The 21,144-nt window shown below is 46.3% G+C and overlaps 1 protein-coding gene across 2 annotated transcripts; it reads left to right on the forward strand.

Annotated features, from left to right (window-relative positions):
- The first annotated feature begins 3,568 nt into the window (after window positions 1–3,568).
- ECHDC3 (enoyl-CoA hydratase domain containing 3) lies at window positions 3,569–20,884 on the forward strand. 2 transcript variants are annotated; one of them, XM_075064246.1, is made up of 5 exons: window positions 3,569–3,836; window positions 6,177–6,298; window positions 11,591–11,685; window positions 17,773–17,973; window positions 19,557–20,884. In XM_075064246.1, exons 1-5 carry the CDS (start codon window positions 3,685–3,687, stop codon window positions 19,887–19,889), a joined length of 903 nt encoding a protein of 300 aa, XP_074920347.1. In that variant the 5' UTR covers window positions 3,569–3,684; the 3' UTR covers window positions 19,890–20,884. The 2 variants fall into 2 exon arrangements, with proteins under 2 accessions (XP_074920347.1, XP_032639979.1); XM_032784088.2 differs by having other exon boundaries at window positions 3,570–3,836; window positions 11,588–11,685.
- The last annotated feature ends 260 nt before the right edge of the window (window positions 20,885–21,144 follow it).

A 21,144-nucleotide genomic window follows, 5' to 3' on the forward strand; every position in this document is an offset into this window, starting at 1 on the left:
GTGCCTTGTTTGCTGCCTGCCTGTGGTGATTTATGCACACTGCATCCCCCTTTGAGGTGGATTGTGGATGTGGTGACACCACGGTTACATTCTACTAGACCATTCTGGGACTCAAGACAGTATGGCTCAATGGCCAGAGTCAAAGCGGCAGCCTAGGAACCGGGGTCCATATGGCAGCCCTTGAAAGCAGGGCTGTGTGGCCCAGGAGTCAGATCCAGGGGCCGCCACCAAAGTGGGGGGTGGCTGCCAGGGTAGGGGGACCCAGGCCCACTTGACTCCACTGGGTCCCAACCCAAGGCCCTAACAGTGGTGGAGTGGTCCGACACTGGGTCAGCGGGGGATCCAGTGGCAACACATTGGCCTTACACAGGTAGGAGATACCACTCACTCCATCTCCCTGGGCCACTTCCTACCATACTGCCTGAAGTTTTAGTCCCTATAATGTCGGGATCTCTGGACTCCCCAGTGCAGGAAGCAATTTTTCCACCAGCAGTGAGATTTCAGTCAGGGCTGACTCCCTGGCAATGAGGCTAGAAGCTCCAGCCCTTTTTTTTTTATAGAGTATTTCAGCCCTGCCTGGGGGGGCACCTCCTTTAATGGGCTGTTTTCCCCCCAGTGCCCACCATCTGGGTTAAAGAAGCCAATCAGAGCTGCTGAAGGAAGCAAGCTGAGGGGAGGGGGAAGGAGGGAGCAGAAAGTCCAGCATCTCAGGGCACCTCCACTCCCACCTCCCCTCCTGTGGTCTGAGAACGGGGGGATGAAGAGCCCCTGGAGCTGTCCCCCCGAACCTGGAAGTGGGAGAGAGGACCCTGCTGTAGCTCCCCAAGGCCTGGAAAGGGGGTGAAGAATCCTGGGAGGATCAGAAGGGAAGTTGTGGGGGCAGGGGACAGAATTGATGATCTGGGGCCTGGGGTGCTCAGCGGATGTGAGGGTGAGAGCTCCTGCAAATCACTTCACCCAATAAATATGGGAGGGTGGGCAGCACCGATTGTCATACACACATTGGGGATGAGCAGAGAGCGCTCAACAATCTAAGGACAGGCCAAAAACCACAGTGTAATGTTTTTTTAATCTCAGGATTTTGCGGGGTCTGACTCATGATTTTTGAACCTTTGGAGTTGGCACTACTGTGTGCATTCTGCTGAATTGGAAGTGATGATTCTCTGCTTTTTGTGTCACCCTTCTAAGAAAGGTGCTAGAAGCCCACCAGCTCCAACACTCCTCCCCATGAAGTTTAGCAGGGAGTGATGTGGGTGAAGACTATTGCAGACCCCTACTCCATCACCCTCCAGCTCTGCCAGGGCATTTCAGGAGAGTATTATAAACACGGTACTCTGAGTCAGGAAATCTGCATTTTACCTCTGGCTCTGTCACTGACTTGCTGGGTACGCTTAGGAAAGTTACTTAACTTCTATCTCTGAACTTTGAATGTCCCCCTCGGTAAAACGGGGATTTATTGAATCTACAGCGCACAGGAATGTAGTAACAATTAACGTCTTTGAGCTCTTTGAATGGAAGGAGCAATGATAACTATTGTAATAAATCGGCTAGCGTACCAATGCAACCCATTGGGTTTGATCTACTCAATTCTATGTCATAGGAGCAGTGAGGTTATTTGGTCCCTTCCACACTCCTTAACTTGAGCACCATCATTTTTCTCTTTCAAGTCTTATTCTTTTCATAAGTGACTCTTTATGGCAAGGATGGGCAAACTACAGCCTGGGGGCCGCATCCGGCCCTTCAGATGTTTTAATATGGCCCTCGAGCTTCCGCCAGGGAGCAGGGTCAGGGGCTTGTCCCGCTCCGGTGCTCCAGTCAGGGAGTGGAGTTGGGGGCTTGCTCCGCACATGCCATGGCTCCACACGACTCCTGGAAGCAACAGCATGTCCCCCCTCAGGCTCCTACGCATAGGGACAGCCAGGGGGCTCCACACACTGCCCTCGCAGCTCCCATTGGCTGGGAACCATGGCCAATGGGAGCTCAGGAGTGGCACCTGCGGACGGAGCAGTGTGTGGAGACACCTGGTCATGCCTCCACATAAGAGACGGAGGGAGGACATGCCGCTGCTTCCAGGAGCTGATTGAGGTAAGTGCCACCCGGAGCCTGCACCTCTGACCGCCTCTCATGCCCCCACCTCCTGCCCCAGTCCTGATCCCCCTTTAGCCCTCCGAATTCCTCAGTCCCAGCCTAGAGCACCCTCCTGCACCCCCAACTCCCCATCCCCACCCCAGAGCCTGCACGCCCAGCCAGAGCCCTCACACACACACCTGCACCCCAACCTCCAGCCCCAACCCGGAGCCCTTTCCACACTCTGGACTCCTAATTTCCAGCCCCACCCCAGAGCCCTCACCCCCTCCCGCACCCCAGCCCGCATTTTTGTGAGGATTCATGGCCCTCCATACAATTTCCATATCCAGATATGGCCCTTGGGCCAAAAAGTTTGCCCATTCCTGCTTTATTGGATCCTGGTCTTTGGCTAGTGCACAGAAAACTGGGGGGCAAGACTTCTGATTTTCTTCTATTCCCTATTCTGCTATCAAATCATGTGATCTCTAGAAAGCCACTGCATCTCCATGCTTCAGTTTCCCCCTCTGTACAAGCAGAATAAATAATCAGACTGCTGAGTAGCTGCCTCACAAAGTGGCTGTGAGTCTTAATTAAGATGTTTAAAGTTCCTTCAGAACTTCAGCTAGATGGTGCTAGAGACAGACAATATTACTCCAATCTGCAAATTAAGACAAAATTTTCAGAAATTAGTATTTCTTCCCCACTGGTTCAGGATGATCAACATCAGCCCCAAAACCGATCATTGCCCGTTATCAAAAGGCCGTTTAAGACAATTTACTGATGCAGACTTAGACCTAAATCCCCAGCTCCCATAAAATCAGAATGTCACAGATCCAGCAGTTTTGCTGAGGGTAAAAAGAACTGCAGAACTCTATTCTAAAGAGGGAAGAGTAATTCCTTCTGCGTGAATGCTGCCCACTGATGAAGAGTGACCTGAGCAACATCCTCCCTGACACATTAAGCATCTGCAGAAAAATGGTTCCAAATCCCATACTGCAGTGATTCTCAAAATTTGTACTGGTGACCCCTTTCACACAGCAAGCCTCTGAGTGCAACCCCCGCCCCTTATAAATTAAAACCACTTTTTACCACCATTATAAATATTGGAGGCAAAACAGGGTTTGGGGTGGAGGCTGAGAGCTCGCGGCCCCCCCACATAATAACGTCATGACCCACTGAGGGGTCTTAACCCCCAGTTTGACAACTCCCCTGCTGTACTGGGCATATTAAGGTCACTGGTGCTTTGGGAGCCTGCATAACAGCATCACACCAGTGGCTGGGGCTGGAAGGAATCATTAGGTCCGGTTCACCATTGTGCTGCTCTACTGCATTGTCACGTACACCTGTGCACAGTGAGTGCTGCCGAGTCAGAATGGCGATGGCTTTGCACGGAGTGGCAGGGCACGGCGGCACCAGGCTGCGAGAGCCTGTAGAGCAGAGGCGAGCACAATAGCCCCCGCTCTCTGTGCAGGCAGAGGGAGCAGCCTGGTGCGGGTGACCGGGCGGAGGAGCAGCGTTTCCCCGGCTCGTTTCCCTGCACAGCCCCGCCAGCCTAGGGGTCAGCAGAGAGCCAGAAAGGCGCCAGCAATTGCACAGCAACTGCTCCTCCCAACAGCAATGGCTGCGAGCCTGAGACTGTGGAGGCTGAAGCCCTCCCGGATCCTGCGCTGCTCCGTTGCTTCTGGGTTCAGCAGCGGCGCCACAGCTGGATCTGGGCAGCAGCCGCAGCTGGAGAAACTCACCAGCACTCGGCAGCAGGATGGCATCAGGTGAGGCCGCGCTGCACCCATGAGAGCTCCTGAGCAAAGGGTCAAACAGAACCGACCAGCGCTGGGACTTCGGAGTAGTCCCCACTCTCCCCAGTGCCCTCATGGGGCACTCCTGTTGTGGGATTGTGTATTCAACCCAGACCCCAACACGAGGGGCGTGTCACGCACTATACCCCACCCCCGACTCGCCCGTAATAGCAAAAGGGGTTGAAATGCTGATGGATTTCCCTGACATGCAGACAGAGTTTTCTGTGCAGTTAATCTTCGTAACTCTGGATTTCTGGTGTCAGTGATTTAATGGGACAAAGCCAGCTTTTGTGGGGGCCTGCATAGATTTGGCTATGCAATGAGTGAGTGTAACTGAAAGGTGGATGGGGTACTGTTCAAGGCCAGTATGACAATCAAAACCAAGGGGAATCATTTTTTAAAAGTGCTTTTAAAAATAAGGACATAAAATAGTTTACAGGAGCAGAGGTGGGGCCTTCCCATGTGTCTGTTACTCTGTTCAGTCCCAGGCTTAATAATTTTGACAGCACATTTTCACTTCTAAATTTTCCTTGTGGTATAGAAAATCCTGAATATACTGTCCATGGTGTGCATGGAGCTGTCTGACCTATGAAGAGCCAGGAGCCTCCCACCACAGAGATTTACCAATCAAAGGGCTTGTCTACACCGGCAATTTACGGTGCTGCAACTTTCCCGCTCAGGGGTGTGAAAAAACACCCCCTGAGCACAGCAAGTTTCAGCGCTGTAAAGTGCTAGTGTAAACAGTGCACGAGTGCTGTGAAATACACCTCTCATGGAGGTGGTCTTTTTAGGGTCCTGGGAGAGCTCTCTCCCAGAGCTCTGCCATGACTACACAATCCAAGTTAAAGCGCTGTCAGTGTTTCTCAAAAGTCAGTGTTTCTCAAATGCAGCCACCAGGGGCTTTTCTTGCAGCCACACCCTCCTGTGCTGTGATGTAAGGGAGAAGTGGCAAAGTAGTGGCACCTCCTGGGTGCTTCTGGAGGCACCACCTGTGTGTTGGTTGCTGGATCTGCCAACAGGGGTTGAGCCCTGTCCCCCTCAAGAGACACCTGGGGCACAACACTGGAGGAGCAGGTGGTGAGTTCCCCACCTTGCCAGGAGTGGTGGGGCTCAGGCTTTGGGCTTCAGCCCTGGTGTGTTGGGATAGCAGGTTCTGGCCACGGGGCTTTGGGCTCCAGCCTGGGCTCTGACTGCACAGCCATGGGGCTTCAGGCTCCAGCCCCCTGTTGCCTCTCGCGGCCACCCACCTACCACCCCCATCGCCCCTAACCCCCGCTGCCTTCCCTGTCCCTGCCCCATCCAGTGTTTAATTTGTCCCAGGCTTGCCAGGGTTGAGTACATCTGCTGTGAAAAGTGATATTTGTATAGTATCGCTTTCACAGCAGACTGACTAGCTAGCAATAAATATATTACAATAACTGGACATGCGTATGTGCATATTTATTTGTTTTTACTAAAGCTAACCAAATATTATAGGAAAAAATATGAGAGCGGTTATCAGCGAGTGTGGCCACCAAAAAATTTGTCCTGAGAACCCCAGGGCTAGATCCTGCAGTTGCTTCTGTATGAACAGACCCCTGTGGCTTCCTGGAGCCCCATTGCCCAAGGCTCCCATGCTTATTCCCATCAAGTGTAGTCCTGTTGACCTAAATGGGATTATTCAAAGTCACAAGAGTTATGTCTGATCTTAAGTGTGTGCTGGATTGGGCCCTAAACAGACACAATGAGGTACAGGACATAACTGTGCCTTCTTAGTCCCACAAAGTGTGTGGCTTGAAATTTTTAAATTAAATTTTGTATTTTTGGGGGTGTGGAGAAAGGGCTCCTGCCTTCACTTTATGAAATTGTCATGCCCTTACCCGTTGCCACCATGGGAGAGAAGTAATCATAGCATAAACATGACTTTTGTCTGTTCCCAAGAGGTGGCCTCCCAAGGATCTAATGATGAACACATCTGGTATGTATAAGTAAGCTCTGTAACCAGTCCATATCTGATAGCCTCCCATCAGGCAACCAAGTTGTCAAGAAATGCTTTCTGCTGGCAAGTTTAAAACCAGATTCCGCTGTAAATTCTTTAGCAGAGGGACAGTCTTTTTGTTACATGATTGTACAGTGCCTAGCACAATGGGGTCCTGAGCACTGATGAGGTAGGTCTCTTGGCTCTACTGCAATACAAATAAATAATATTAAATAAAATAACAACTTTCAAGTGCCCAGCCTTATTTTGACCAAAGCTTTGATTCCAGAAACAGTCGCAGAGATTCTATTTTGTTTGACTGGATCATGATCAATTTGTTATTAAAATCTTTACAGACACATTATCTTGAATAACCCTAAGAAAAGAAATGCTCTGTCACTTTCTATGCTGAAGTGTCTCCGTGATGATATTTTGCATGATATCGAAAGCCAGGCTCTCAGAGTCATCATCATTTCAGGTAATTCCTTGACCTCAGGGGGAAATAAAGGTTGGGAAGAAAGATGGGTTAACTGCTGTGTTCTACAATGCCATATACCTAGTGGTGGTTTGGACAGTGTTAGAGCTGGGCAAATAATGGATGTTTTGGTTCACTGTCAATTCCAAATTTGCAGAGTTAGAGCCTTTGTTTACCTAGGTGTAAAATTGGAACAATACCTACCCAAACTTCGTTAGGTGTTTTCGATGAACGTCATTACAGATCTGGGGATCCAGCAAAGACTTACATGTATGTAGGGTTTCTATTTTTCAGGGCTTATTAATTTCATTTTTAGGGGGTTATTTTTAGCAATTTTTAAATTTTATGTAGCTGTAGATGGAACAGTCTTCCAGGGGAGCAGTGGGGGCAAAAAATCTAACTTGTTTCAAGACTGAGCTTGATAAGCTTATGAAGGGCATGGTATGATGAGGGTATATGACCCATATCTCCAATGGCTGGTGATGGGATAGTAGATGGGGAGGGCTTTGAGTTACTACAGAGAATTCTTTCCCAGGTTTTTGACTAGTGGGTCTCACCCATACGCTGAGGGCTAACTGGTCACCATATTTGGAGTCAGAAGGAATTTTTCCCCAGGACAGATTGGCAGAGACCCTGTGGGTTTTCCACCTTCCTTTGCAGCGTGGGTCACAGGTCATGTACTGGTTTGAATGAGTGTAAATGGTGGATTCTCTGTAACTTGTAGTTCTCAAATCTTGATTTAAAGACTTCAGTAACTCAGCCAGAGGTTATGGGCATATTACAGGAATGCGGGGGGGTGATATTCTGTGGCCTGCAATGTGCTGGAGGTCAGACTACATGATCACGATGGTCCCTTTTGGCCTTAAAATCGATGAGTCCAAAAATCAGGGATGTTGGAGTTTTCTCTTTGTATACACTGTAATGAGCAACTCTTCATAATGTTCCCCGGTGTACATCAGTCTAGTACTCTTTCGAACCACACTATGCTAAAGCACACTAGGAAGTCTTTAGTGCCCACCAGCAGGGTCTGCACAGACCAGTTAACGCGCAACACATTAGTGTGCTTTAGAAATCACCCCCTCATAGTCTGCATTACTGCTCTGTGTAGACAAGTCCTTAAATACAAGTAACCATTTCCAGGGTTTATTTGATAAACACTATTTTTTTTATTTTTTATTATATCGTGTTTATTGGTTAAGACCTAAAATCAGAAGTCCTACATGTACGCTTAATTTTACACACTGTGAGTAATACCATCAAAGTGACCTGAGAGAGTATTACCCACACTGTGTGAAGCTAAGCGTATGCATAAATCCATGCAGGGTCTGGCCCTACCCTGTAAGTGCAATAATAAGTACTGATGATAGTAATAACTAAACTTTTCTTCACTCAGTAAAAATACAAATCTACACTAGTGACAAACACTGCAGAAACCCTCTTGTAAGCTGCAGCATTTTGGACCGTTACTACAATATATTTTTAAGGATTCATAAGTCCAATTGTTACTTTTCTTTTTTAAAAAAAATCTATTTTATATATAGGGATTTTTTTTAACAGAATAAAACCTAGGTTACAATGACCATCGGGTTAAAGAAAATTCCTTTTTTTTTTTTTTTTTTTTTTATTATTTTTTAGCTTTGTTATAGTTACAGAACACTTAGAGCTCTTGGGCTAATAGTATCTATGTCTTTTTTTGGTAGGAGTTTACTGTTCAGAGATGTTGAGCTCCCACAACTCCCACTGATTTCAGTGGCAATTCCAGAGGCTCATGTGCTTAATGTTGATATTGTGATCAATGCCACAACATGTTGTTCAGAAGTTCAGTGGCTAGGACACAATATTGGGACTCAGGAGACGTGGATTCTATTCCCAGGTCTATCACTAGCCGCCTTTGTACTCTTGCACAAGTCTCCAAACTTCACCGTTCCTCAGTTTCCCTATTTGTAAAAGGAAAGCTGACAAGCATGATAGTGATCTAAAAGTGACCAGCATTATATAAGAGCCGAATCTGATTATGTCGCTTCTTGATACTCATATAACCCCTATCACTATAGGTAAAGTTGATGGGCACAGTATAAGAACTGAATAAAACAGTAATATCTGAGCACTTCCAGAGCATATAAAATAGAAAAAAAAACAATAAACGATCTTTTTTTTCTTTTCTGCCCTATAGGAGCAATAGCTTGATGCGTTTATAGTTCTTTTTAATTTTGTGCGCATGAGAGTGAGAGTTGGATTGTGCATATATCTCTGTGGCTGAAGGGCCTACTGAGGGAAAGGCAGGTCAGAGAGATGAGTTTTCAGTTAGCTTTGAAAGTCCATGGTACTTTTTATCGCTTGCTGTAATGAGTTTCATCATCTAGGTGCACCCCCTGTGAAAATTCTGGCTCCTGTACACTCATGAGCTGCCCTTGGATTCTCCACAGAACAGAGGGTGAAACAAACGGGAAAAGTGACCAATTTTTTGAAATGTTATACTGATTTTTCAAAATTAAAAAAGTAAAAATTTTGTGAAATATTCAAAATATTTACTTTGGGGGGTATTTTTTGTTTAAATTTTTTTTTTAATGAGAACTTTCAACCAGCTCTACTCCAGTTTCATTGTTCTAGTGGAATGCAGCTGATACGGAAGAGGAAGTGTTCTCAGGCCAACTCCTGTGGGATGGTTTTTCATGACCTAGCAATGGAGTGGCCCATAGGCTACTGTGTTTTGTATAAATAGGAGCTTTTTAAGGGCATGTGTGTGGCTTTTTCCCAGACATAATTAGTTACAACAATCTGGCACAAAGGGAACAACTGCATGGCCAGGGCTGTGTCTGTCTACAGGGATGGGACACAGTCTTTGCAGATGGACGTGGATGTTTTTTGGTGCCTGGCTACATAAGTATCCATTAGCAGTGAAAAACTCTAAAGAACCCCCAAACTGCCGACCAACTTACCCTGAGGGCAAATGCTCTCGCTAGAGAGGATACTTCCTTCTTCCTACCACTATTACCTTGCTGTGGCCAGGAGTCGGCATTCATCTAGGTGCAGATTTCTAGTAGGCATTGAGAGATCTAGGGGGTGGTACTGTTTGTGTTCGACATAAAGGGGGATATATATTTGGATGTATTCTGCATACTGCTGGCACTTCAGTCTGTGCCGTTATACCAGCCTTCCCAACCACATCATATAGTTAAAGGATCCCGGGGAGAGAAGAGAGTGAGAGAGAACTGAGCCATGTGGGACTCAACAGATGAAAGCTTTAAAAGTGGAGCAACCATTGCCCACAACAACCATCTGAGAAAAAAGACAGCTCTTGTCTGTTGCCCTCCTGAACAACCTGGCACCAAAATCCTGATCTTTATTTAGCGTGGGTGAAATATTAACCAGAGGCTGCTGAGTGCTGTGTAAACAGGAGAGAACTGTGTTAATCAGCCTAAGAACAGAGCAGCTCCCCCACATACTGGGTAGGAACTGTTGTTTATGTTGCACTGAATAACTATTTTGTGTTGTTCTCTGAGAAGCTGGGCTGAGCCCTGTAAAACCCCATCACTTCCTATTGACTGAGGGAGGAAACTGCTAAACACAGGGGGCCAAATACTACCCCCCTTCCATGGAAAAGCCAACAGGATGAAGGAAAGAATTTCAAAAATTCTGTGGGTGTGACTTGACGTTATTTTTGAGGGGCTGCAGCCTTCTGACTTCACAGAGCTTGAGGATCCTTAGAGATACATGGTTCGATCCTCGCCGATCACAAAGCATTCACACAGAGAGCCAGCCCCACTATACTTTTCCCTTGCCTCCCGCGCTGCCCAGCCCCCCTCACTCAGGAGCAGTGCATTTGGTATACTATCGTCTCTCTGAGCTGAGGAGGGGGTGTCACTACTGCAAGAAGCGGCACTAACTCCCCTCTGGATTTCTCCTAGGAGACCTGAGTTGCTAGGTAGCATTTCACACACAGCAGTAATATTAATAAGGTGAACATGTGGCCTGTCTTGATTTGTCACGATGCAGGTACCAGGGCCGGCTCCAGGCACCAGCTAAGGAAGCAGGCGCTTGAGGCGGCCAATACAAAGGGGTGGCACTCTGTTCGCTATTAGGGCAGCATGTCCAGGGCTCTGGCGGGAATTCAGCAGCAGGTCTCTCAGGCTACGTCTACACTACAGGATGAATTCGAATTAGCTTAAACCGATCTTATAAAACAGATATTATAAAGTCGATTGTGCATGTCCACACTAGGCACATTAATTCGGTGGTGTGCGTCCATGGTCCGAGGCTAGCGTCGATTTCTGGAGCGGTGCACTGTGGGTAGCTACTGTAAAATAATGAGGCCAATAACGTCGATTTGCGTCCACACTAACCCTAATCCAATATAGTAATATCGATTTTAGCGTTACTCCTCTCGTTTTGTAGGAGTACAGAAATCGATTTAAAGAGCCCTTTAAATCGATATAAAGAGCAGTGTAGTGTGGACGGGTGCAGCGTTAAATCGATTTAACACTGTTTAAATCAGTTTAACAGTGTAGTGTAGACCAGGCCTCAGTCTCTCTCTTCCTCTTTGAGCTGCTGCCAAAGTGCCGCCAATCGACGCCTTTTTTTTTCTTCTTCTTTTTCTTCTTTTCTCGCCGCTTGCAGCGGCAGAAAACCTGGAGCCAGCCCTGGCAGGTACCTCCTGCCTTGAACCAATCTACAGTGCTACTGTACAATTAAGAAATTGTCATGTTTTCACCCCACAGGTGGCTGCATTTCAGCAGCTTAAGAGATCCCTTTGTATGGCTTGTATATCAATTTAAGATTCTAAGGTGCCTTGGATGACTTTGGGATGAAATATTTTTGAGCTATGTGCATGTAAATTCTTATTGTGTCTGCCATTTTGTGCCTCTCCTAGATGACCAGTTGTCATGGCCTGCACTAAGTTACACAAGACGTGCTCAGTAGCAAGTGATGTGAGATCACTGGTTGCATGTCACTGGTACTTACAATGGGAGGCAAAGGGAAGCTGAAAATGAAAGCTCATAGGCTTCCTCTACAGATGTGTCCTTACGATGCCCGTTAGAGTCAATGGGGCTTGTGTGACTAAATGCTCTACAGCAGTATGTACAATGGCATTTGAAATCTTGATCTAAAAAACAGGAGCCAACATTTTGTGATGTTTTTGCAAAGTGCCCCCCTCCCCTCATTTTTTGAGTATCTCTACTTCGGCCATATAGGACTTATTACATTCTGCATTGTCATCAGCCCAAGATGCTAGATTCATTCAGATCAGTGACATTTAAAGTTTTTCTCTTCATTTTATTGCATGCTTTGCAGCAGAAGGACCTGTATTTTCTGCTGGCCATGATTTAAAGGAATTGTCTAGCGAACAGGACACTAAGCACCATATTGAAGTATTTGAGACCTGCGCTGAGGTAAGCTAGGGTGGTGGTTTTGCATTAATGCCAATAAAGAGGTGTTGGCGTTTCAGTGAATCCACTATTACAGTGAGGAGCTAAATGGAGCAATGAAAAAAGTTTAAGAAGGGAGAGAATGTGGTGGTCTAGTGGTTAGAGCAGAGCTTGGCGCTCTAGACTCCTGACTCCAGTTCCTGACTCTGCCACTGATTTACTCGCTGATCTTGGATAAGTTATTTCCTCTCATCATTTTCCAAATTCAAACAAAAGTCGAAGGATTATGCATGAGTAAAGGCTTGTATCTGCAATGTGCAAATACGCTAAACTAGGTATAATTGTTGCATGTTCCTTTAAGTCTTTTTAATATTTGATCCATGTATCATCACTGCATGAGTCTTGCACTCTGCACAAATATGGATCAATTCCTTATCTCTTTCATAGGCATAATACTCCTACCTTGCATCAATTAGGATCCATTGTCCTATTCCAAAACCTAGTTGATCTGCTGAAACCAACAGGGACAAATGGTCAATTTACTGATATTTGTTAAAAGCTCTGCGAACCTCAGAGAAAGTTGCTGTGTAAGTGCCAGGTACCATTAGACATACTGATAACACCCATGGATATGCCTGTTTTGTATTAGTAAGATAAATGTTTAATTTAAGTCTGATTTTTTTCTCCTTTCAGTTGAAGACGGGGGTGGCTTGAGGTTGGGTTCATGGGTTCAGTTGCACCAGCAGTAAATCAGGAAACTAAAAGGGTGCAAAATCAGGAAAATGTGATGGGAGGCAACCAGTCTGACCCTGAGTAGGCGCTGTGGACCTTATGTGCATAGGCAGCAAGTTTGTTTAATTTTTGTGTTGGTGCCCAAAAATGTTTGGAGTCCCCACCCCCTATCCCCAATATGAAAAATGCTGACTCCTATAAAATATGATAGCTACAATGTGTCGGCACCACAAGATTGCGAGGAAATGCCTCCAGGGCTATCTAAAAGTGGTGAGCAAATCCGTCGTAAGTAGCACCTTGCCCTGCTTTCAAATTTATCTGCCCGCTAATTTATTTGTATGTGCACTCTGTTTGTGACAGAAGTGCGAATTTCTTAACTGTTTATGTTATGGCTGAAGGAAATACTGGTCGTGATGGTCTGAGAATGCCTCAGTTTCGCCTGCAAGGTGCCAACTGAAGGTGTTGGACAAAGAGATCAGAAGAACCCAGAAGAGACGACAAAGGGTACGTCTACACTGCACGGATTATTTCGATTAGCTTAAACGAATATTACAAAACAGATGTCTAATAAAATCGGTTTAGCGCGTCCACAGAATGGGGATCCCAGGTGAGTAGTCAAATCGATTGTTTGCGATCCATGGTCCAAAGCTACCATCGATTTCAGGAGCGGTGCACTGTGGGTAGCGTGTTCCTCAGCTATTCCCATAGTTCCCACTTCCGTGATTGAGAGCACAGTGCCTGATGGGGCAGAAAAACACTGCCCGGGTGGTGCTGGGTACAGCCTCACCCCTCCCTTTGTGAAGGCAGCAGACAACTTTTGGCGCCTTTTTCGCGGAGTGCATTGAGCAAACGCCATAGCACAGCAATCTTTCCCTTTTTTTTTTCACGTGGTGGTGGGGGGAAATAAACTGAGGAGCTGTTCCCTGAACCACGCCAGACACTGTTTTGAACCTACAGACATTGGAGCTCAGCAAGAATGCAAAATAATTTTCAGTAAGACTGCTGTGGACTGTGGATAGCTGGAGTCCTCAGTACCCCTCCCTCCCTTCATGAGCGTCCATTTGAGTCTCTGGCTTCCCGTTACGCTTGTCACACAGCGCTGTGTACCTGGAGTTTTTATTCAAACGCTTTGGCATTTCGTGTTCTGTAACGGAGCTGGATACAACAGATTTGTTCTCCCCATACAGCGATCAGACCTAGTATCTCCCGTACGGTCTATGCTGGAGCTCTTTTTCGATTTCAAAACTGCATCGCCAGCCGTGCTGATCAGAGCTCCAACGCTGGCAAGCAGGAAATGTAATTCAAAAGTTCGCGGGGCTTTTCCTGTTTACCTGCCCGCTGCATCCGAGTTCAGATTGCTGTCCAGAGCGGTCAGTGCTGCACTCTGGGAGCCGCCCGGAGGCCAATAACGTCGATTTTCCGTCACATGAACCCTAATCCGAGTTATCACTATCGAATTAGCGCTTACTTCTCTCGTTTGGGAGGATTCCGAAATCGATTTAAGGAGCCGTTTAACTCGATATTAATGACGACGTCGCGTGTGAACGGATACCAGCGTTAAATCGGTATATCGGCCATTAACCCATTAAAGTCGCAGTGTATGACCTGGGCCAAAGGCTTAGAGAGGAGTGTTCAGTTTGGAGCTGGCTGGTGGAAATTGGGAGACAACCCCCAGAACTTTGGGCTCTAGGCTTCCCACCCTCCCAAGATGGACCTGACTGAGGGGTCCTGTTTTCTGTAACTACAGCTTTGTTTTAGACCTGTGATCCTGTCATCTAAATAAACCTTCTGTTTTACCGGCTGGCTGAGAAGTCACGTCTGACTGCTGCAGAGTTGTGGTTGCAGGGGACAGATCTGGTGCCCCAGGAACCTGCCTGGGCACACTCGCTGCGGAAATGCGGCTCAGTGTGGAAAATGAGGCATGCTGAATGCTCCCGAGGTCAGACCGAGGAAGGTGTAGAAGGTTCTTGCCCTGGAGGACTAGTATTGCTTTCAGAGAGAGGAGTCTCCCCAGAGTCCTGACTGGCTTTGTATGAGAGTAGTTCCAAAGCATCCCAGCATCCCCTTTCCAACACCATGCGCTTCCCGGAAAGTCCACACAGGAACTGAACACTCTCTCCTCTGGCCTTTGTTCTTTTTGTCCAGGCATTAGAGAGGCCACCTGATCTCTTTGTTCTCCAAACACCTTCAGTGTTGGCACCTTGCAGGGAGAGCGGCCAAGGGCCATACAGATTGGCCCGGAACCAGGGTTTCAACCCATTCTCTGTGGCAGACAGCATTGACACTGGCGACTCTGGGCTCTATCAACAATCACACAGCCTTATCCCATCCATCTAGATCCTGGAGAAATGCATAGGGGGAAACTGGGCACCACACCCAGTAGTTCAGAGAAAACATTAAGAACATTCCCACTTTGTAACCTGTATACTTTAAAGGGTGTAAAATAATCAAGTATTGTGCTAAACACAATGATACTCCAAACTGACCACCAAATTTAAGTTGCACGTTTTTCCCCTCAAGTGAGGGCTCTGGGATGGGGCTGGGGAAGAGGGGTTCACAGTGCAGGAGGGTGCTCAGGGTTGGGGTGCTGGGGGCGCAGGCTCTGGGGTGGCGCAGGGCTGGGGATACGGAACTTGGGATGCAGACAGGCTGCCCCAGGGCTAGGGCCAGAGAGGACTCTCCCCTCTCCTTACTGGCAGAAGCAAGCTCCAGGGGAGGGACCCCTCCTCTCCCCTCTCCCCCCCACCTATGGCACACTCACTCTGAACCACGGTCACTGCACATGCTCCTAGGAACTCTCTCAGGTCCAGAAAGCCCACTCCCCTCCCCTATGATGGGTACCGGGGCGGGGGGTTGCCATCATGTGTGGCCTCCCCACCCCTGCTGTTGCCCCTGGGTGCCAGCGGGGCAGAGGAGAGAGCTCCCAAGCATATGTGTGCCTCCTTCCCCCTCCTCTCTCCCTCTTCCCCTCCTCCCGTGCTCCAAGAGGCTGTCTGCCACTGATTTCTATAGCCTTAGGCAAAAGCAGCACAAACAAAGGAGAGAGACACTGGCTGTTTTCTTTCAGGGCTGGTCTACACTACGGGGGAAAATCGATCTCAGCTACGCAACTTCAGCTACGTGAATAACGTAGCTGAAGTCGAAGTATCTAAGATCGAATTACTCACCGTCCTCACGGCGCGGGATCGATGTCTGCGGCTCCCCCTGTCGATTCTGCAACTCCGTTCGGGTTGGTGGAGTTCCGGAATTGATATAAGCGCGTTTGGGATCGATATATCCACGTCTAGAAGAGACGCGATATATCGATCCCCGAGCAATCGATTGCTACCCGCTGATACGGCGGGTAGTGAAGACGTAGCCTCAGGCAGGGAAGCTCCGAGGCGGGGGCGGGGAGAAACCCAGCTCCAAATATGGGTGGAGCACAGCCCCCAGCCTTGAATATTCCTGGTGCTTGAGCACCTCGAGCCCATATAAGCTGCCACCCCTGCCTATATGCAAGATTTCAACACCCAGAGTGAGGAGCCAGCCTCAGCTCCGCAGAACAGGAGCAGCTGCTTCAGGGTGAGTGAGGGGATGGTCTCGCTCTCCAGCCCCTGCCTCTCAGGGCCTCCCCTCAGCACCGGGCTGGGATTAAGGTTGCAGTGCTAGGAAGGAAGAGGCTGCTGCAGGTGGCCAGTGCCCCCTCAGCTGTTTAGTATAGTGCACCCATTGAATCAGGGCCAGCTACGTTTACCCCAGTTGAAGATAGTCATGTGTTATTCATACAAGCTTGTGCCTAACCCGCATCTGAGCAATGTCCTGCCATGCTGTCCATGGGTAACTGAGCAACAGCCCCTGGTTCATGGAAAAGAGAAGATCAACATAAAACTTGATCTACTGTCATATAGAGTGGAATCAAGAGTTGGCAATTTTCTCCACTTTAACACCAAAGGAAATTAAACTGTCCTGTGTGTATAATTAATTTCAGTTATCGGCAGTTCCAGCTGTAATCAGCAGGCGGATTGGAATAGAATGGCTCAAATATTTCATTCTTTGAGGTTCATGATGTAGCAAGGTAGGCTTTGATTTAATAGAGAAAAATATAGGAGGATTAGCAGACTATTTATAGTGTAAAAAGCTAAGTCAGTGCATAAGTCTTATACAGAATCAGGGCCTTAGTCTATGATGAGTGTAATAAGTTAGCCATGAGTGTAAGGAACAAATAATGCACTATGCTTCAAATAAATATTCCTGGGACCATGAAAATGATAAAGAAGGTTCAAGAGGAAATGAAATGCCTGGGACTAAAATAAATAAGATATGATCTTTTTTTCTAACGGGAATATCTTGCACTTCTGTAGCCACATCTATCTGAGGATCTTAAAGAGATTGAAAAGCACTAATCAAACCTCTCTTTATCCCTATGTGGCAGAGAAGTCTGATTGGTAAATAGCTACATCTTACATGTGGGGAAACCAAGGAAGTTAAGTAACATACCCAATGCAGTGTGATCTGATGAATAGAGCACTGGACCAGGGGCTCAGGTGTCATTAGTTATAGTCCTGGCTCTGCTAGTGGCCTGCTGCATGCCCTTGGGCAGATCACTTCATCTCTGCCTGAGTGTTTCCATCTGTAAAATGGGGATAATACTGAATTCCTTTGGAATACATTTTGAAATCTATTGATGAAAAGCACTGTTTAGAAGCTACGTATTATTATCCCATACAAAACTCTGATACATCTTGGAGTAGAAACTAGCTCTGCTGATGTGTTTAAACACAAGAAAACAAATCCGGTATTTTTCTTTAAAAAGATGTTTTGAAGAAAGTACCTGCAGATGTGATTACTGTACCCAAACGGATTCCTTGCCTGGTTCCATGTCTCAGAAGTGCTGAACACAATAACACAAGAACTGAGATAAAGGTAGAGCTAATGCAAAACTGAATTTGGAGATTTCAGCCAAGGAGTGTAAAATATGATTACGCTGAAGTGATTTCCTCCCCCCAAAAGAGAGTGAAGAAACCAGCTGAAATTTGTCATCTGGTCACATTGTGCTGATGTGGGTTGTTTATCTAAGTAATCATGGTAACACTGAACAGGTAAATAGCACTTTTTATCTGCAGAGCTCAAACATGGGTAAGTATCATTATACAAACAGGATCAGTACCACAAAAGTGTCCTGACCCCCAGCTCTGTGTCATACTCTTTGGGGGTAGAGACTGTCTTTTATTGTATGTTCATTCAGCACCCAGCACAATGGGACACCGTGCTACCATATTACGGATAATAATCAGTGAAGATAATTATTGTATCTGTAATAACATCTTCAAGTCCTGGATTATGGGAACATGTTGCACCTACGCATCCGTGACCTCTGACCACTTCCTTTTGCACATACAGGTCATGACTCTGCTCCAAAAACTCCCTGTACCAGTGATTGCCAAGGTAAATGGCTTGGCTACGGCAGCAGGCTGCCAGCTGGTGGCAAGCTGTGACATTGCAGTAGCGAGTGAGAAATCCAGGTTTGCTACACCTGGAGTCAACATCGGGCTGTTCTGCTCCACACCAGCTGTGGCCGTGGGAAGAGCCCTTTCTAGAAAGGTAGGCTGTGTTCAAGAGAGAACTGTTCTCTCTGCTGCCTGAAAGTAGACCCCGTATTTACATGCTCTAGCTCCGATCCATGCACCTTCTTCACTCAGCACTTTGTAGTGAAAAACATTCCACTGCCAAAAGCAACTTTGGAAAAAAACATTGGTCTGAGGGGGGCTGGGAAGTCCAAGAATAGTGTAGACATGACCTGTATTCCAGGACAGCCAGCTCTTCTACCTCCCAGATCCCAAGCAGCAGGTTCCCACAGCAGCAGCAGATTAGCACAGTAGCTCTTCTCCCACCTGCCAATAAATTCTTTCCTTTAGACAATGATGCTTCCCCCTGCTGAGAGACCCCTCCAAGTGCAGGATACCAATCCCATTAGGTATCCATTCCTGCCAAGCACTGACATTTCAATGCCAGCATGATCTGCTTAGCTCTTTTTTAAATAGCATCTGTGGCCCTCCTTTATCTCCTCCCCATTTCTTTCCTGATGACTGTGAGTATGGACCTCACTCACTACATAAGGAATACGATGCACTTCACAAAGCCTTGTTTGGGTCATGCAACCTCAGGTGCCAGTCCTCATACTGTATCCATCTGGGAAGAAGCTTTTCAGTGGGGATCTGCTCAACTGCAAGGGTCCTCCTGTGCAGGTCAGATTGCAGGAAGGGGTCCTTAACCGTTAATTACCTGGCTTTGATGCCATCATCTTGAAATCTAGTCCATTTTCTACTGAGTGAGTTAGATGGTTTGACACTACAGCTGCTCCTGGATCATCCTTCCAATATTTCTGATTGTACAATTCCATGTACAAATATGTGTCGCTGTATTTTTTTAATGTGCAGGTGCTCCCATATCAGATTAAAAAGCATCATTGTTGCAACTGTTAGAACTTCTGCATTTACATCTTATCAAATGAAGTGTGTCTGAGATGCTTCTATTTCTAGCTACTGAAGCAAAGACGATAACAAAGGTAGTTAGACCTCATGATTCATGATATCAGCTGATTGCTCCTATGGTCAGTAAGGCAATTTTCTTCCCATATTTAGCACTGTACAATTAGCCAAGTATATTATGGATTTTTTCCCTCTCAAGCATCAGACACAGGTCACTGCAGGAAGCAGGATACAGAAATAGATGTAGCCATGATCTAACATGAGCAACCAGGAGTCTAATTAAAAACACACACAAAACTAAAACTAAGGCCAACATTTTCAAAAACTACCCACTGATTTGGCATGCCTTCATTTTTATTCTATTTTACTTTTTGTGTGCCCAATTTAAAGCACCAAGATGGGCCTGTGTTTTAGAAAATGCTAAGTGCCCACGCCTCCCCTTGGCCTCAGTTGGAATCTTGGGGGTTCAGCACTTCTCGGTATCAGGATCAGGTGACTCAAGTTGGCACCTAAAATCTGTGGGCACTTTTGAAACATTTTTGCCTCTGGATTCAACCCTGCTCCCATTGAAGCCCATGAGAATTTTGCCAGTGACTTCAGGGGTGAACAAGATTGGGTCTTATGTCTCCATTTTAACTGCTGACGTAAACCAGAGCAAGTTGAACTGGCTCAGTTTGATTTATTTTTTCTGTCCAGGTTGCATTAGAGATGCTGTTCACAGGAGAGCCTATTTCTGCCCACGATGCATTGCTGCATGGACTTCTCAGCAGAGTGGTACCAGAAGACAAACTGGAAGAGGAGACTATGAAAATTGCACGCAAGATATGTGAAACCAGCCGATCTGTTGTGGCACTGGGGAAAGCCACCTTTTACAAACAGATGGCACTGGACCTTGATGCTGCCTACAAAATGACCTCCCAGGTCATGGTGGACAATCTGACCTTGAAAGATGGACGGGAAGGAATAGAGGCCTTTGTTCAGAAACGCAAGCCTACCTGGTCACATAGCGTGAACACAGCTTGCAAATGAGTACACTCAGGATTAGCTAACTCACACCAGTGTCTTCTCTGTGTGAAAGTCCCAGGGACTGTATTTTTGGTGTTGCTGAAAACTATATTTCACTTCTGTATTGTGTAGCCCTTATGAGGATGATGGCCACTGGCAATGGTGATGAGGAAGGTATGTTCAGCTCGAACTATGGGCAGGTCCTCGGATGGTGTAAATTGGCATAGCGCTGGTAGAAGTCACTGGAACTATGTTGCTTTACACCAGCTGAGGATCTGGTCTTCTGCCATTAAGAGGCAACAATATTGCACAGCTATTCGATGGTATGTCCAGGGTTCAGCAGGGAGAGTGCCTCTAAGCAAAGATACTTTGTTCCTAGCAGTGAAGTTCTATGCTACTTTGTTTTGCATAGTTAATTAATGCAGTTGCTAAATCTCATGCCTTTCTTTCTTCCAAATGTTGGGATGGAGAATGCTATCCCCACTCTCCTTCTTTTTTCCGCATCTGTAAATATTTGGCAATGTTTGCCCCATTTACCACATACATCGATTTGCTAAATTTACTATATTTAGCTCTCTTATTCCCCTTATAGTTTATAGTTCATTTATATAAGGAGTTTGATTTTCCACGCATAATGCATTTTCCAATAGCTATATGTGGTAATTTCTTTTAGGTCTTTCTTTTCTCTTCATTCTTTTGTACACAGTTCAGTCCTGTTGACATGAGGCATTTTTGGGTTCTCCCTCCCACCCCTATGTTGTCCGCTGAATTCCCAGCATTCTGCATTTATTTGTTTAGGGTTTTCATCTTCCCTGTTTGCTATAACTTTTGCCCAAATGCTTAAGTTCAATAATGTCAATCTTAACGTTACAGGCACTTCACCAGCAGCTCTCTGTATTGTACACAATAGTGTTGTGATGAAGGCACCACATGTAATGCATAATGTATGAGCTTGGATTGCGTCTAGCTTTCTTTAGATTGTTTGTGATGCCGAAATAAATGCTTGGCATTGGTACTCAGTATTTGGTCTTGTTAACGCTCTATAATGCATTACCATTGCTTGCTTTTGTGCTTCTCGGGTGGGTCCAGAAATACTTTAAAATAAGTTGTTTACCTTTACATTTATCTACACTATTTTCAATATGATCCTTCCTTGTTAGCTTCCTATCAAATGTCACATCCAGGAATTTATAGCTTTTAATTATACCTATTTGCTGTCCATACAGAGACAATTAATCTTTTTAATTTTCTTTTTAGTGAATATCATTCCTTTCATTTT

Source organism: Chelonoidis abingdonii, chromosome 1, assembly GCF_003597395.2.
Source record: "Chelonoidis abingdonii isolate Lonesome George chromosome 1, CheloAbing_2.0, whole genome shotgun sequence".
Classification (NCBI taxonomy): Eukaryota; Metazoa; Chordata; order Testudines; family Testudinidae; genus Chelonoidis; species Chelonoidis abingdonii.